The sequence below is a fragment of the Haliotis rubra genome, unplaced genomic scaffold, assembly GCF_003918875.1.
Source record: "Haliotis rubra isolate DU_JTF1 unplaced genomic scaffold, ASM391887v1 Scf66, whole genome shotgun sequence".
Classification (NCBI taxonomy): domain Eukaryota; kingdom Metazoa; phylum Mollusca; class Gastropoda; order Lepetellida; family Haliotidae; genus Haliotis; species Haliotis rubra.
In genome coordinates, this window is record NW_025767368.1 from 113,594 (window position 1) to 131,471 (window position 17,878).

The 17,878-nt window shown below is 40.1% G+C and overlaps 1 protein-coding gene across 4 annotated transcripts; it reads right to left on the reverse strand.

Moving 5' to 3' along the window:
- Window positions 1-742: 742 nt before the first annotated feature.
- LOC124257354 (methyltransferase-like protein 27) lies at window positions 743-10,351 on the reverse strand. 4 transcript variants are annotated; one of them, XM_046691395.1, is made up of 6 exons: window positions 10,234-10,351; window positions 7,327-7,480; window positions 5,820-5,948; window positions 3,522-3,657; window positions 2,783-2,881; window positions 743-999 (listed from the first exon to the last, which is right to left on the reverse strand). In XM_046691395.1, the coding sequence occupies exons 2-6, from the start codon at window positions 7,450-7,452 to the stop codon at window positions 827-829; spliced, it is 663 nt and encodes a 220-aa protein (XP_046547351.1). In that variant the 5' UTR covers window positions 7,453-7,480; window positions 10,234-10,351; the 3' UTR covers window positions 743-826. The 4 variants fall into 4 exon arrangements, with proteins under 4 accessions (XP_046547351.1, XP_046547350.1, XP_046547348.1 ...); XM_046691394.1 differs by lacking the exon at window positions 10,234-10,351 and adding an exon at window positions 9,608-9,845; XM_046691392.1 differs by lacking the exon at window positions 10,234-10,351 and adding an exon at window positions 9,612-9,844.
- Between the last annotated feature and the right edge of the window lie 7,527 nt (window positions 10,352-17,878).

Below are 17,878 nucleotides of genomic sequence, written 5' to 3' on the forward strand. Positions count from 1 at the left end.
ATATTTCATCTTGATATTTCATCTTGATATGGGATAACAACAGCCCAAGGTAACGTAGGTCGAATACCCTGACCCATGGGTCACGTTGGTTTGTTCATTCATGCATGTGTGGGACAGGTAACGTGTGTATGCCAGTGTATCTACTTCCCCTTACAGTGAACCTATTACCATTTTGAGGTCCCTCCCTGGTCTGTTTGAATATCGCCGATAGCGGTTTATAACTAAAGTATATTCGTTTTGTGTTTCAGCAAGTACATGGGTTTGACGTTGCTTTGAATAGTGTTAGAATTTCATCACCCCTGACAGACTGAGTATATTGCGAGAAAAAGCCTGTAGAGATCGATTGAAAACATTGAGACAAAACCAATAAACAACGTACAGAGCTGAAAGCGTAATCATTACCAATCTGGGATTTGAACCAATGTCACCGGATCCTGCTACGTCTATGTAACGCAACTCTCTGGACAGACCAAGTTTCCGTCCGTATCAATGCTTAGTGTGAAATATCCTGAACGGAACGATTTCCATTTTTGGCTGTTTCAAAAACTAGTACTACTGCACAATTACAGACATGCAACAATTACAGATATGCAACAATTAAAATAGTCGATCATCTTGAAGTCGAACTAATAGTATTGCGGGGTATCAAGTTTAAAGCGTGTCGTCGCTTACGAGACCCGGGTTCTGATTCCCAGTCATATTGCCCATTTCTGGTGAAGCAGTTCCACAAAGACAATTCGCAATGAGTTCACCGTGTTTATTTTCTGTTGCTAAAACCTAATATGGTGTCAAATACTACATTGTTGTTTTGAACGCGTGGCTCATGTCACTTCAATACTTGATGAATTGACACCAGACCGTGTTTGCCCTGAGTGAAGTCAGGAGTCGGTCTCTTTTCAATCAACTTCCACAAGCCTCGACCTTCCAGGCTGCTGAAATTCGCCTTGAGAACCTCACTGTCGAAGGCGAAGTCATAATGCCCCATCAGAATGTGCCCTCCTGTCGAATAAAATCACAATCAGCGAGAAATTGCTCGAATGTTGTTGTACGCACAAAACACGGTGGTGGGAAATAGGGAGTAGGTCGCACTCGAGGGCATTGCAAATATATCACTGTGCGTGTTTGCGTGCGTGTTTTCAAAAATACCATACACATCATGCACATAGCACTGTCGAAGGCCAAGCCATAATGCCCATCAAATTGTGTTCTGTCGAGATAGAAAAACAATCAGCAGGAACGCTGTTGTATCCACACCAAAATGCTGGTTTAAAATGTGGTTTAACGTCACACTCAAGGTCATTGCAAATATATCATCGTGTGTGCGTGTTTACAAGAATATCACACATATTTTTTTAACTACCTATACAACGTCACATATAGTCGGCAGCACGATCTTAACATGTGAAAGACATTAATTTTCAAGTATAATATATGTTGTCTCTTTTACCTATGTACAAATATAGTATTCAGTTGATACCTATGCTGTAGTAGTACAATGCAGTGCATTTCACATTGTGCATCTATACAATGTACCTGAAGTTTATATCCGAAAACACAAGTGTCACAGGTGTATGAGCGTTACTTATGGGTGACATGAGACAACTAGACCACATGTCAACTGAGTCAAGATTACTAGTGTGGGCTACCAGATACGCCATGCAGACAGTGTATAACAACAGGGTTCAACGTAGTGTGACTCTCTAAGGCGGACGATCCGTCCGTCAGACCGGTCTGTTTTGCCCAGGAAGAGTGAACGAATCCTGTTTACGGCCAACCACAAGTTATATGGTGGCTGCCTATAAATATTCGTATCTGCCATCTGCCAGGCAGTTCTCGTCTTCCTGACACTTTAGAAGTCGATAATCACCTCTTACAAAAAGCAGGACGGTGGAAAATAGAGATTACTACACGAACGTTTGTTTCGTGTCAGGTATTTTGCAAGACGATACCGCATCTCTCCTGAAAAAGTACCAATGTTGTGTATGTTCATCGGAATATTCACAAATTTGTTTACACAGGTATCACTGCTCAAGCCAGTTTGAATTCATGACTAGAATCTAAAGTTGCAAACAATAAAGGAAATTCGACAAAACCCCACCTGATTCGAGTCGTTAAATATTTTCTAAGTGTGTTTTAATGGATAACAGCAAAACCAGGTAGGTTTAAAGGTGTTTGGCAAGAGTAACAGGTGCGCTCGATTGAAGCACGTGTAACTCTTCAAATATTTTTATATCAGGAAAGTAGTCAGTCATAATCTGACCTTAGGTCATCACCATGGAGTAGCCAATCACAGGCTTGGAAATAAATCACACATGTTTGATGCCAATTTTCTAACATGGGTTTCTTACCAACAGATGTGTACGAATGCCGAGTCCCTATAAGGCTGCTTCCAGCAGGTGAGGTGAAATTGGGTTTAACGTCGTGCTTGAGAATATTTCGCTCATATGGCGACGTGCATGCGTGTGTATGTGCGGCTGCTTGTACTAGCCCAGACTGAAGCTGGCTATTTATAGTGCTAGCCCACTGACATACCATGCCGCAGTGAAGCATGAATACCCCACTCAGACACATTATACTGACTCCGAGCCGACCAGTCCTTGTTGTACCCATTAATGCCGAGAGCCAGGCAGGGACCAACAAGTACCATATTTTAACGTCTTTTGGTATGACGCGGTCGGGGATCGAACCCCGACCTTCCGCTCTCCGGGCGGACGCTCTAACCACTACACCACGGAGGCGGTCCGCTGCTTCCAGGAAGTCTGAGTTTTAGGCTGTAGCTTACCTGGCTTCACAACACGCGCTAGCTCCTCCAGGGCCTTCACGGGGAGTTTCTTAAAAATCTCTAAACTCAACGCAGACATAGTCACTGCGGAATAGGTATCTGAAAGGAATAAACATCTTTACCACGAATTGATTCATAACGAATATATCCATTTCCACGATAATAATGTTATATATTCACGACAAAAACGTTTCAACATTCACAAGACATGTGACCTGTTTCATGAAACCTGTATCCACGCTCGATTCCACTGTACTATGAGCATATGTTTATGAATCACAATCAAATATGACACCAGGTGTTTGAGGTGACAACCAGGTGCAAAGGCAAGTCAGTGTTTCACTTGCAAATACACGGCAAGCTACCAGCAATTATGCATCGGAGTGAGTGAGTTGGGTTTTACGTCGCTTTTAGCAATATTCCAGCAATATCACGACGGGGGACACAAGAAATGGGCTTCACACATTGTGCCCATGTGGGGAATCGAACCCGGGTCTTCGGCGTGACGAGCCAACGCTTTAACCATTATGCTACCCCACCGCCCCTATGCATCGCATATAGTTACAACGCTTAACCCATGACATTAGCAATTATACCACTGAAAACACCCGACGAAAAGGTATTCAGCTACACCACGTTATTCTGTACAGGCATTAGATATTTCTTTAGCATCAGCAATAATTGACGTCATTTGATACAATGACCACCTGCTCTTACTGCCCCTAGAGACGGAACCCACCATTCTCAATATCAAAGGTGTTTTCCCCAACCAGGTCGCAGATGTAACGTCCGTATAAGTTGTTTCGTTTAGCTTCTGCCAACATCTGCTCCGACGGTTCCAGTCCATCATTGTTGACGAAGCCCTTCTTCCTCAGCTGAAACAAGATGCGTGGTCTATGTTCATTGGTAACTGTCACGTAACATCTGTCATGTATGGGAACAGGTCGATTACCATAGTCACATCCATGACTTACTGAGAGTGTAACTTTAACGAGACTGTACATATATATAAGTAGATATATCATGGGCGAACTTCTCTCACCTTAACTCCCAACATTCCCCATGCTAGTCCTGTAGGTCTAGATTAATCACGTTTCTGCTGGATGTTAGCGTGGTCCTATATCACACGTCTTCACCTGCATATATCACATCTCTCTCCCTGCATGATTCTACTTGATATACTTCAGGTATAGTGCACATATATCACATGTCTTCCCCTGCATATATCACATCTCTCTGCCTGCATGATTCTACTTGATATACTTCAGGTATAGTGCACATATATCACATGTCTTCCCCTGCATATATCACATCTCTCTGCCTGCATGATTCTACTTGATACACTGCAGGTATAGTGCACATATATCATATGTCTCCCTCATGTATTACATGTTTCCACTTGATATCCTTCAGGTATAGTGCACATATATCACACGTCTTCCCCTGCATATATCACATTTCTCTGCCTGCATGATTCTACTTGATATACTGCAGGTATAGTGCACATATATCATATGTCTCCCTCATGTATTACATGTTTCCACTTGATATACTTCAGGTATAGTGCACATATATCACACGTCTTCCCCTGCATATATCACATTTCTCTGCCTGCATGATTCTACTTGATATACTGCAGGTATAGTGCACATATATCACACGTCTTCCCCTGCATATATCACATCTCTCTGCCTGCATGATTCTACTTGATATACTGCAGGTATAGTGCACATATATCATATGTCTCCCTCTGCATGTATTACATGTTCCTACTTGATATCCTTCAGGTATAGTGCACATATATCACACGTCTACCTCATGTATTACAGGTTTCTACTTGATATACTTCAGGTATAGTACACATATATCACACGTCTACCTCATGTATTACAGGTTTCTACTTGATATACTTCAGGTATAGTACACATATATCACACGTCTACCTCATGTATTACAGGTTTCTACTTGATATACTTCAGGTATAGTGCACCTATATCACATGTCTCCCTCTGCTAAATTACATGTTTCTACTTGATATACTTCAGGTATAGTACACATATATCATATGTCTCCCTCATGTATTACATGTTTCCACTTGATATACTTCAGGTATAGTGCACATATATCACACGTCTTCCCCTGCATATATCACATCTCTCTGCCTGCATGATTCTACTTGATATACTGCAGGTATAGTGCACATATATCATATGTCTCCCTCTGCATGTATTACATGTTCCTACTTGATATCCTTCAGGTATAGTGCACATATATCACACGTCTACCTCATGTATTACAGGTTTCTACTTGATATACTTCAGGTATAGTACACATATATCACACGTCTACCTCATGTATTACAGGTTTCTACTTGATATACTTCAGGTATAGTACACATAATTCACACGTCTACCTCATGTATTACAGGTTTCTACTTGATATACTTCAGGTATAGTGCACCTATATCACATGTCTCCCTCTGCATGTATTACATGTTTCTACTTGATATACTTCAGGTATAGTACACATATATCACATGTCTCCCTCTGCATGTATTACAGGTTTCTACTTGATATACTTCACGTATAGTACACATGTATCATATGTCTCCCTCGTGTATTACAGGTTTCCACTTGATATACTCCAGGTATAGTGCACATATATCATATGTCCCCCTCATGTATTACATGTCTCTACCTCGATAGCGACCAGTCCTGTCCCTGCCGCCACATCCAACACTCTCACATTCTCTCGGCCGCTGGGATGCAGTTCCGCCAGAATCGCTGGTATAGGTATAGTACACATATATCATGTCTCCCTCTGCATGTATTACATGTTTCTACTTGATATACTTCAGGTATAGTGCACATATATCATATGTCTCCCTCTGCATGTATTACATGTTTCTACTTGATATACTCCAGGTATAGTGCACATATATCATATGTCCCCTCATGTATTACATGTTTCTACTTGATATACTTCAGGTATAGTACACATATATCACTTGTCCCCCTCAAGTATTACATGTCTCTACCTCGATAGCGACCAGTCCTGTCCCTGCCGCCACATCCAACACTCTCACATTCTCTCGGCCGCTGGGATGCAGTTCCGCCAGAATCGCTGCAAGGGACCTGGGACCCATGTAATCCACAGACCCTAGTGCCTGTAAAGAGGTGTGAAAATATCTGTTCTATGCAACATTATATCAATCAAACATGTGGATAACATACCAACTTCAGACATTTTGTTTTACTGGCACACACGGAACTGGTCATAGTTCTATTCTACGAATTCAACGAAACATCACTGATATAGATATAATGGAAGGCAAACTTCAACAATGCCATTTGTGATCGTCATCGAGTTACCGAATGAACTGCTACTGGTTGTTTTATTATCCAATTCACTGGAACAGCAGGGGGTATTCATTAATTTGCAATGATAAAACGAGGGTAAGGTATACATTCCTGTACAAGTACAAGATTCCTTTAAACGAGGGTATACATTCCTTTACAAAGGGTATACATTCGGAAACGAGGGTATACATTCCTTTACAAGGCTACAAAAAACGAGGGTATGCATTTCTTTCCAAGAATAAACGAGGGTATGCGTACCTTTACAAGCCTAAACGAGGGTATGCATTTCTTTACAAGGATAAACGAAAATATGCGTACCTTTACAAGGCTAAGAGAAGGTATGCCTTTATCTACAAGGATTCATATAACATGTTTGATTGCATGTTGTTTAGCGCGATGTTCAACAATATTTCAGTTAAATAATTATTAACCAGAAGACATCACGAGTATCAGTGTGATACCATATGAGCAATCACATGGAAATGATGACGTACATCCACCAAGGCAGCAAGACATGCCACCTGATCCAGCCCGTCACATCCCGGGTCTTCACGGGCCATTTACGTGTGAAAGTAGTCCCCCCTAAAGACATGCCACCTGAACCAGCCTGTTACATCTCGGATCTTCACGGGCCATTTGCGTGTGAAAGTGGTCCCCCTAGTGACATGCCACCTGATCCAGCCCGTTACGACCCGGATTTTCACGGGCCATTTACGTGTGAAAGTAGTCCCCTAAAGCCTAATCTGTTTTCATTTAGAAACAGTATATTTCTTGGCACCGTCTGATATGTATTAACTATAATGTGATGGTCATTCCTTGGATTACTACAACTACATAATGAGTACAGTATTCATTCCGACACTATCTGTTCCATCACTGGAACACCGTATAATAGTTTAATACCAAACGTCACTAGCTGTATTATGGCGAAACAGACGACTTAAAATGGTATGTGTAATGTCATGTTATTATTCTGACAACAAATAATCAGACCATCCTATTTGCCTCTAACGGTATGTCCTTCCGCTACCTAGTCCTACTGTAATACGTTTCACATGACCATATCTATTTCCAGTGGCCAGACTACCATAGTTACAAGTACCAGTACATATTCACTGTTAAAGGTGTACATTCCTTACATCTAGTCCAAGGTCTCTCGAAATACCAATCTGACATGCACTATACCTCATTATATTTGTTGCTGACTTCGTCGAATCTGTTGATAATGCTCTTATTGTCCAACCCTTTCTCTGTGATGTGATCCAGGAATTTATTCCCGTCACTGACGGTAGTATAGGTAGTTCCCGCCATCCTCGCTGAGCAGAACGATCTTATAAACCTGCAACACAGGACGTGATATGATCTTATAAACCTGCAACACAGGACGTGATATGATCTTAGAAACCTGCAACACAGGACGTGATATGATCTTAGAAACCTGCAACACAGGACGTGATATGATCTTAGAAACCTGCAACACAGGACGTGATATGATCTTAGAAACCTGCAACACATATGATCTTAGACGTGATATGATCTTAGAAACCTGCAACACAGGACGTGATATGATCTTAGAAACCTGCAACACAGGACGTGATATGATCTTAGAAACCTGCAACACAGGACGTGATATGATCTTAGAAACCTGCAACACAGGACGTGATATGATCTTAGAAACCTGCAACACAAGACGTGATATGATCTTATAAACCTGCAACACAGGACGTGATATGATCTTAGAAACCTGCAACACAGGACGTGATATGATCTTAGAAACCTGCAACACAGGACGTGATATGATCTTAGAAACCTGCTACACAAGACGTGATATGATCTTAGAAACCTGCAACACAGGACGTGATATGATCTTAGAAACCTGCTACACTAGACGTGATATGATCTTAGAAACCTGCAACACAGGACATGATTTGATTCCACAAACCGACTAGACGTGATACTGAGAATAGGAGCTGTAACAGCTTCAGCTCCTTCAGCTCTACATCATGCACCAGCCCTAAACGTACAGACAGCAACAGCATAATTGAGGCGACGTCGACTGCAGCCAGTAGAATCCTAACTGTGCAGAGTGAGGCTTGCGGAGTCCCTGATGATCGGAATGGAGCTCCTAGAATCCAACATGTGTGGAGCAGCCCCTGATCCTAAATATGCCACCCGTTAAGATCCGGCTTGGAATTGGTCATAGCAACTCATGTTTGTCGTAAGAGGCGACTAACGGGATCGGGTGGTCAGGCTCGCTGACTTGGTTGACAGATATAATCGTATCCCATGCGCATGCTGTTGATCACATGATTCTCTGGTCCAGACTCGATCATTTACAGACCGCGGCCACATTGCTGGCGTTAAACAACAAAACAAAACAAAACCCATGCCTAAATATACTGATACCAGCTTCGTGAATCCTAACTGTTCAGATCCAATTTTATGGAATACTAAATGAACGGAATTCACTCACAGAATTCTAAATATGTTGTCTCCGACTCTAAAATCATTGCAAATGGTTCGCCTTAAAATTCAATTTTACGGTCAACTGCGAGTTGCAACTCCTCATGACCTACCTGTGTCGACTGCAAGATCCTAGTTCCGACTGCAAAATTATATAACTGCCGTAACCGTCAGCGCACGAACCCTCAAGACTTCTAAATCTAACAACTGGTCTCTGTTTCAGACAAAGAGGCGTCGATGGTCCCTAAATCTGACATACATTCAACAGGCATTACCCTGTCACGTGTTGGCTCCGGTGGACGGGTTAATATGTTACCCTGAGCCATGGGTTTTTCCCCTTACGTGACAAGTGACCCATTTTGTGATGTCACAACAATTCGTACCTGCAGTACATACGTGACATAAATAAGTCATGGCTTTAAAGAATGACGTCCATCTTCGGACTTTATGTCCCGTTAGCGACATCCACGTGTCCAACACAGCGACAGGGGCAGACTGATGCTACAATACAGATGTCCATGTACGACAGTATGTCTTAAAGTATCTATTTCAAATTAATAAAAATGTGCAGAAATTCAGCAATATGACGCCCATACATATTCTAAAGAAAAAAGGCAGTTTACAGTACATAATGCTTCATGCAATTATAGTTGTCTAAATATGCGGAACAAAGCAAAAGAGCGAATGAGTATGGTTTTACGCCGCTTTTAGCAATATTCCAGCTATATCACGGCGGTCGACACCAGAAATGGGCTTCACACATTGTACCAAAATGCGTGACGTGCATACGCTTTAACCACTGGGCTAACCTCACAAAGGAAAAAAAGGTGTTATGAATATATAACATTATTCATCATCATCTTATCGTTTTTCAATATATGTACAAATGTGTGCCCCAATGTAACAGTAATTAAAGTTAATAGTGCATAAGTCTATTTGGGGACGTATTTCAGCAATATTATTCGATTACTCAAAGCGAACATACGAATCATAAAATTCACACCTACGTTTTTCAAAAAGCTGTGACTTCCTGTGTACCTGTCGGTCAAAATCTTCTATATAGCTGTAGATTGATACAGAGCTATTTAGTTCTACATAAACAGTGCACTGTTTACTCCGTAGACGTGAAGTCAGAATCGGCTGTTCCCCAGATCCTTTATGCAAGCTCACGCGCGCGCTCGTGTGTCAAAGTACACCGTGCAGCATGGACTTCTCGTGATGTTGTACGGGAGAGACAGTAACAGAAGACGAAATGTTGGCTTTCACACGTGTTCAATTCAACAAAGACGAGCTGACTATTAAATCGTGAAGTTACTGCCGGAGTGATAGTTGTTGTTTTTTTACAAACACAGTCAACCGTACGAGTATTCCAGTTATTTATCACGACAGTCTAAAACTAACACAAGCTGCCACAGAATAGGAAGACAGATAATCGATAGCATGAACAGGCCACGATGAAGCGGACAGAACATTAATAAATATTCTAATTCCCAGTATCCAGGAACATAAATATACTATGTAATGTTAGCTAGGAGTTTCCATCTGTTAACACGGAAAAACTATACACATTTTTTCCAATGTTTTATGACATTATGTTATTGAAAATGTAAATATTACAGACTAACTGACCCGTTCCTCAGTCTTAAACCTGCCAAGGGTCACATTGATAACGAGCATCGGACATAATCCATATGTTTATATCCCTTGGTCAAATCCCGTACCACGGCATACTCGCGACTGGCCATCGATGCTTCGGTCCAACTAAATGACATAATCTCAAGTTCACAATGAGAACGTTATCGTAAGTTTTATCTGTGAACGCGACTATCTCCGATAGCTAGAATAGCTAGTATATAATACGGATGACAGTCACATATTATGGGGTGGCTGTCTAGTAAATTCACTCAGGTATTCAGGTATGTAACTTTACTTTGTTCTTGTTCGATAAATCTTTATCATTGCTATTCTATGTCAACTTTAATCTTATTGAACATCTCTTTACTATTTGCTAACCATGGCACTTCTTTCAGGTGGGTGTGCAACGTGGTACCCTTTCATATATTTCTGTATTACTGTTTAGGATTATTTATTTAATACTGATTACGCTGTTTTGCGACTATTGTAGATTGTATAGAGTGCATCGGGTACCCTAACTATTACAGACAGACAGACAGACAGACAGACAAAATAGTTTAATTATGAGTCACGTGAATGTACATGTCAAAAATGGCAAATGTAAAAAGACATAGAAAAATACAGACACCAGGCCAGATGGCCAGTGAGACACACTAGACAATATGTGCATAAAATGTATAAAATATAAGATTAAAACATTAAGGAGTATCACACATATGAAAGACCTAAGGAAAAAGAAAGAAACTTTATAGGGATGATAGCTTACGCCGGTACATACGGCTAACTAAAGCGGCCAGTGGATTAACAATAATTTCTGTTTGTAAGAGGAATGCAGCTTGTTCAGTGTTTGATAACTGAGCAAAATTTGGGTGTAAGATACTAGATTTTCTAAACAAATCATACCGAAGATCAGAATACAACAGCGAAGTTTACCTAGAATGCTACGGTGCCATCTGGGCAGTATAGCAGTTACATTACGTTGTGAGCACTTATGAACGCCCACTAGGGTTATATGTGTAATATATTGAATTATTGCATTACGTTCAGATTGATGTGTAGCCATTCAACGTGTGATGGTTGTTTGTACTCTGAAAGCTGATTGCATTGTGAACATGTTGTAATAGTTCATTGTAACCCATACTATTATTGATTGATTATGTAAAATATCATTCAGTGGCTGTGTAATAAACTGTTCGGTTATTTACTCAGGTGTTGTGCTGTGTGTGGGTTGGTATTGTCATACTTGTTGTCAAGCAAGCCGATTCCTCAATACTCGCGACTTACAGGCACAGTGTCACATATTTTCGACAATAGTTTGGCCTATATTGTATATATTCGGGGCATATGCACTCACTTTAGCTTCCTATTGATGCAATAAAAGACGTATTATCCCTTAAGACTTGCCTGAAATCGATAATTGAAACTTCGAGGCGAACAGATGACACATGCCATATATGGAATGTAAACGACTGTAAACGAAAAATTCGCACGCGGTGTTGTCGGTGTTTGGTTTCAATGACAAGTTGTGCGTAGGATATTCGTAAAGAGCGCTCCAAGAGACATAACTCCATGGGGTTCGCTTGAAATAATGTTCGGTCGGTAGAGGGTGCGAGAGTCGATTTAATGCAAAGTTGCATTAATTCATTCGAACTTTTTAATCTAATATTGTAATCTAAATACGTAACTTTGTTTGGAATATATTATATCGTAGCTTCCCTGAGGGCTGATAGTATTACTGAGAGAAATGCATTATGTATTTTTAGAGAACTGTGGTGTGACACTGTGCCTTTAATACACCGATGTCTGCCTAATCGTATATCAGTAAATACTCAATGATACAGAAAAACTATTCCAAGTTTCCTGTTGGTGTGATACATGAATACAACCTTTTCACCAATGTCTGGTAACGAAATTAAATGTCTTAAATGAGGAATCGAAGTTCATTCTGGACGCCCATGACCGAAGAAATCGCGTTTGGAAACGTTGTAAATAGCGTTTTATGGACGTTAACGTCATACAGCGGTCATCTTTGGTTCATAGGCTATTAGGTCAATAATGGTATACACTTGCATCGCAACAACTGGCTCAACCATGCTTCCATGTCCATGGCAGAGTCACAGACCGATATTATTAAAACAACACTATTTCACCACTCTTTGCGCCATTTATAAAAGTGTTGAAAACTTTTTCCGTCAAAAAGATAATGCACGTCTTCTTCGAGCCAGGCTTTTGGCCCTATTTCTCCAACAAGAAAACATGCATGTCATGGCCTGGCCAGCACTCAGTCCTGACCTTTTCCCGATTGAATACGCCTGGGAACGTCATTAGCTGAGGTGTACGTCAAACTCAAACGACATCTTTCACTCAAAATGAACTCGGTGCTGTTCTTGCTGATGAGTTGAACTATCTCCTTCATTTATCTTCGCTTCCTGTGGCTGCCAAACCAGTTGTTCACGGTGACAGTGCTGTTACAAATGAGGACATTTCCCATGTGTCCAACATTCATCCGATGATTCACCGGTCGTAATGCTCCAGGCGTAGTCTCCAAATGCCTACAGTGGCAAATGCCTACAGTGTAGAATAAACAAAGTAATGCACCAGTGATTTCAAGCAGCAGTATCTTCTCCCCATTACATAAATGGAACATTCCAACAGACAAGGTGGACAAATGTCTACACAATGAAAAAATGCTGGGGTTTTCATATATATATGCAGAAGTCCCATTTTATTTCAACATGTTTCCTTCCCAAACTTACTCAGTACAAAATCTATTGCATGCTTAACAGAAGTAATTAAATTGCTTTTACATATATAGCTCCTGTTGAGAAAGATAGACAAATTGTATTGAAAACAAGCAAAAAAAGGATACATAAGGCACTGCTTGTGCTGATATGATCAGATAATCTCTAGGAAGTTTTCATAGTGTAAACCGGTTAAACTCATTATGGTGGAAGTGACCACTTGTGTGCAGGGAAGCGTATCACTGCTGCTCACCTAAAACAACATACTCCCTAGCTATTATTGCCTGTAGGCATTTGTCACTGTAGGCATTAAGAGACCTAACCATGCTTCACACAGCACGGGAGACTGCCGCCGTTTGTGACCGATGATTCTATGGCCCTGACACAGTGATGCATGTATCTAATTTAAAAAACATGTACTGGCTAACGAACAGTTATCGCCATATTTTAGCGGCATTTACAAAATTACACAGCCGTTCGCTAAGTTATTGACACAGAATTAATTATTATACTTAAATAGCCATTCACCGATATGTCCAGCCCGTTCACTGACGCCGATCATGTTTTTATATAACGCGGCGGAAGTGAATCATGGCAGTATTAATAGATGTTTTCTCACAACGAACTGTAACAGTTATCGCCATTCAGAATTTCTCATGCCATTCATGAAATAATATATATATGATTAATTGCCTTCGTAGTTTTAAATATAGACTATCACACAAAACTCTCGAAACAATGTATAAATGTCTCATCTTACCTCTATTTGACTATTGCTGTCATCTCTGGGACAATTGTACAAACGAACAGTCCTTGTCACTAGAAAACCTTCACTTAGATGCCTTACGCACAATATGCGGTGCAGTTAGAGGTACGAGCCATGCGAAACTATATCATGAGACAAACCTGACTTCCTTAGCGAAACGGGGAGAAACTTCTAAATTAACATTATTTTACAAAATGGTAAACCATATGGTTCCTGACTATCTTTGTGATCATGCTCCAGGGAATGTTTCTGATAACAGTAACTATAATCTTAGGAATAATGAAAATTATCACACTATAAGATGCAAATCTACTAATTATGCCAAATCGTTTTTGCCCGATACAATTAAACTGTGGAATGGCCTACCTACAAATGCTGCAAACGCTTCCTCTGTTGGACAGTTTAAGAATCTAATCACACCACAAGTTAATACCAACACAATGTTCGATCTAAATTTTGGTAGTCGATTTTGTCAAATAATACACTGCCGCCTTAGATTGGGATGCAGTGACTTAAACAGTGATAAGTATAATTGTTTCATTTCTGATAATGCTTCTTGTTCCTGCTCACAAGATTATGAGGATGTATTCCACTATTTTTTCATGTGTCCTAAATATAATACCATTCGATACGAATCATATTTCTATGTGAAAGGTTTCTCCCGCGGGATGTGCTAAATGGCAATAACTCAGTATCTCATCAGACGAATATGGATATTCTACGGTCCATCAGTTCATTATTACAGCAAAACGATTTGATTCATAAACGTTTTGTAGCTTCTCTTATTTATGAACTTGCTATTATGTAAGTCGTGGGACATGCCCGCGACTAAAAAATTGTATAGGGTTCGTAACTTTATCTTTAATTTCCTCTTATGTTACTTACCGTTAAGAATTTTCTTTTGCTGTACTATATTGTCGTCAAATACCGTGGGGGAAAAATCTGGAATTGTAATTGACCGTAACTGCGCACGTGTGATACTGATATATTGGCAATAACTGTTTCGTGGCGATAACCACTCCACGCTTGAACCAAATAGACATGCAGAGAGGTGCGCCAGGCCGACTTGCCGGTGTCCTCTGAAGTGATTAACGCCAACCAGCATTGTTTTGACAGTACGGGGGTCGTCTCAGCTCATGACGAGTTCACCACTTTATAGTGAGTTCTAACTCATGGCTTAATTAACGCGTTCACCACTTACTGAATTTACAGTTGTGAACAGTTTCCACACAGAGTATAATTAAAGGGATGATATATTTACCAAACTGTTCGCAGTCATGGCTCACGCACACGTAGCAACCAAATTATTCATCACAGTCTACATAATTTTACAATAAAATCAAGATTATCGAGCAAAAAAGATTTCATCTTTGTTGATCAGTCTATACTTATACTATCAATTGCGCATGAGGGTGGCGCAGCAGAGGTAACGAACCAGTCATGAATTCTGGGATATCATCCGGGTACTCACGGGAGAAAAACAATAACAAAAGCAACAACCAGTCCACGGAAATTGCTCTGGATCAGTGGCCCTTTAAGTTCATTAAAACATTAGTTCATCAAGGATATGTGTTCAGGAGCAATAAGAAGAGACATTCCTGGCAGTCCAGGGAATGTTTGTTGAAGACCTGTCCTGCAAGTAGGACGCTGGCATCATGTGCTTTTTAATGACCGAAAGTGTTTGATGTGTAACTCCGGTGAAGTGGGTGATAAGTACCACTTATCTTTATTAGCAGATAGAAACAAGTTATTGCCAAAGTATTGTTGTACAAGACCCAATTACTTTAAACTGCATAGTATTAGTCTTTTTATTGAAAGAAATTACACAGTTGTTGATACGTTAAGCAAATATATGACATGTATTTATGTAAATCTTTCAAAACTTCAATGATATTGCCTCGTATCGATATTAAATCATTCATGTATCACTATATACCTGTACTGTGTACCACTGTGAGTGGATTTGGTGAATAAATGAACTGAAGTAAACGACATCTTGACAAGGAGCAGGTCATAACCATGAAATGTATGAAAAGTGCTTTAAATAAATGTATGCAATGTATGTATGAAAAGTGTTTTAAGTAAATGTGTGTATGAAATGTTTTTAAAGAGCTAGTGATTGATTAATTGTATGAATAAATGAACGAATGTACGATCATCTTGCCAGCTGTAAATAACTTTTTTTTTACATGTCCCACAGATTTAACCCACCACTGCCATTGCTTCGCTAATCTTTTTTAAATTGGCAAAGGCTAACTGTTGCGCCAGGCCGACGTACTAGAAGGGGCTGAAATGAGCAAATTAACTTGGTTGTCGGTCTGGCGGTACCTCCCCCCTCTTTTGCCAGTCGGGCAAGTTGTTTATTTAAAGAGTAAGAGGATTATGAGGCATGGTTGACTGGATTTGTTTGTTTTTCTAATCCCACACGGCCTTAACCAGTAGAGGGAATGATTTTGGTTCAGTTATTACATTGCTGTTCTCCATACATCTCCATGTTCCCCATACATCTCCATGTATAGAGGACAGCAATAATTAATAATGTTGTTTTACTGTAAGGTATATTAGGAACCATGTTATGGCAAGTCTTCACTGTTCGCTAGCCAGTATCCATGGAAAAATAATACCTTTTCAACCAATCAGATGAAGCATTCATAAACGTTAGGGTAGAATGTTATATTTTTATTAAATTAAAATGATGTTTCGATTCTGGTGAACTCCAAAGACGATCAAAACGTGCGGATATACAATTTTCAAGAGCAGCCTAGTTTCCGTGCCACGGTTCAGTTTGGGAGTGTCCACGTCGCTGTTGCTTGTGTTGTTTATCGCCGCACTGTCTTCTTGTACGGTTCGGTTATCACGTATTATAGCTAAAATACATGCAATTATCATGAAACGGCCCTCCTATTATCAGAAAATTGCGGGCCGCTGCAAATGATATTGGACCCCTCAACCTTAACGACGGGCCACTATCAGTTCTGTCAAGGGACGTCATAGTGGGTGCGTGGGCTTACGGTTCATTCGACATTGGCTTTGGACTGGCAGATATTCTGGGACAAACAAGTCAAAGCAACCCGAATTCACGCTTTAAATAGCGGTAATATTGGCTTTCTTGCTGGTGCTAACCTAACAATTGCACTATTAACGTTGTTGTTGGACCAAAACCGAACACTGAAAACTGACGTTGTGTCTGACAAAGTTTGACATGTTGCAGGCTATGGTTTTGTCAAAGGCCAAAGTCGAATATCGTCACGTTCTGTTGTGACGTCACTTGAATTGTTCGATGAAATTGCATTCGGTCAGTCCCGTCAGAAGTTGGTTTTGAGTAAACTTACAGTCAAATTCCTTCATTGTTTCCTTTTTCCACTTGTTCCATAACACTTTTAGTTACACGGTGTTTTGAAAGGGTGTACGGGACTGTAAGACCCTTGTATATTCCGTATTTCCTGATGCGCAGCCGAATTTATTACCCTATTGATCTTTTTATTTAGTTAATCTTTAAACAACATCATTCAATCATCGGCAGAATGAGACGCAAAACGTTTCGTCATGTTTTTCCTGAACGGTCATAAAGGGAGATAACTCGAGATGCCTTAGTTTAGGATAAAAATTATCGAATTTGAGGTTTTGTTAAGCGACAAGTGAAATACAGAAACATTTTATTTTTTTGATATATCTATTGACACAAGCAAATAAGAAAGTATGGCAACAATGTTATTACTCTGTTTATACTTATAATTGGATACGCCAACTCTAAAATATCGAAGCGATCAGCCGTTTGGCAGCCACATTCCATCTAAGGTTAAGGTCCAATGACCAATCAGAATTCGACAAATCTATCTTAAGGGTAATAAGAAAGGATGCAATGTAAAAGATTCTCAAGGAAATATGTCGCCAAGCAATTGGAACTTGTTTGAACAGTTTTGAAACGATTATTTCGTGTTGTATATTCAAAGTCGTGATTGCCCAGCGATACTGAAGGGGCGTTCAATATATTTTGCACCTTCCATATAAGACCAAGTCGCACAACAAATTTTGCACTTATATGTTTTAATATAATCTCCATTCACCTTAATAGACTTATTCCATTCGTCCTTCAAGCTTTTAATACCACTTTTATCTTAATCCGCAGATT

Excerpts from the sequence above, each read along its gene's own strand:
- LOC124257354 (XM_046691395.1), bottom strand. The coding sequence starts at position 7,452 with ATGGCGGGAACTACCTATACTACCGTCAGTGACGGGAATAAATTCCTG. Across the intron at positions 3,658-5,819 it reads CAGGACTGGTCGCTATCGAG|CTGAGGAAGAAGGGCTTCGT; the intron begins GTAGAGACATGT and ends ATCTTGTTTCAG. Across the intron at positions 2,882-3,521 it reads CACCTTTGATATTGAGAATG|ATACCTATTCCGCAGTGACT; the intron begins GTGGGTTCCGTC and ends TATTCCTTTCAG.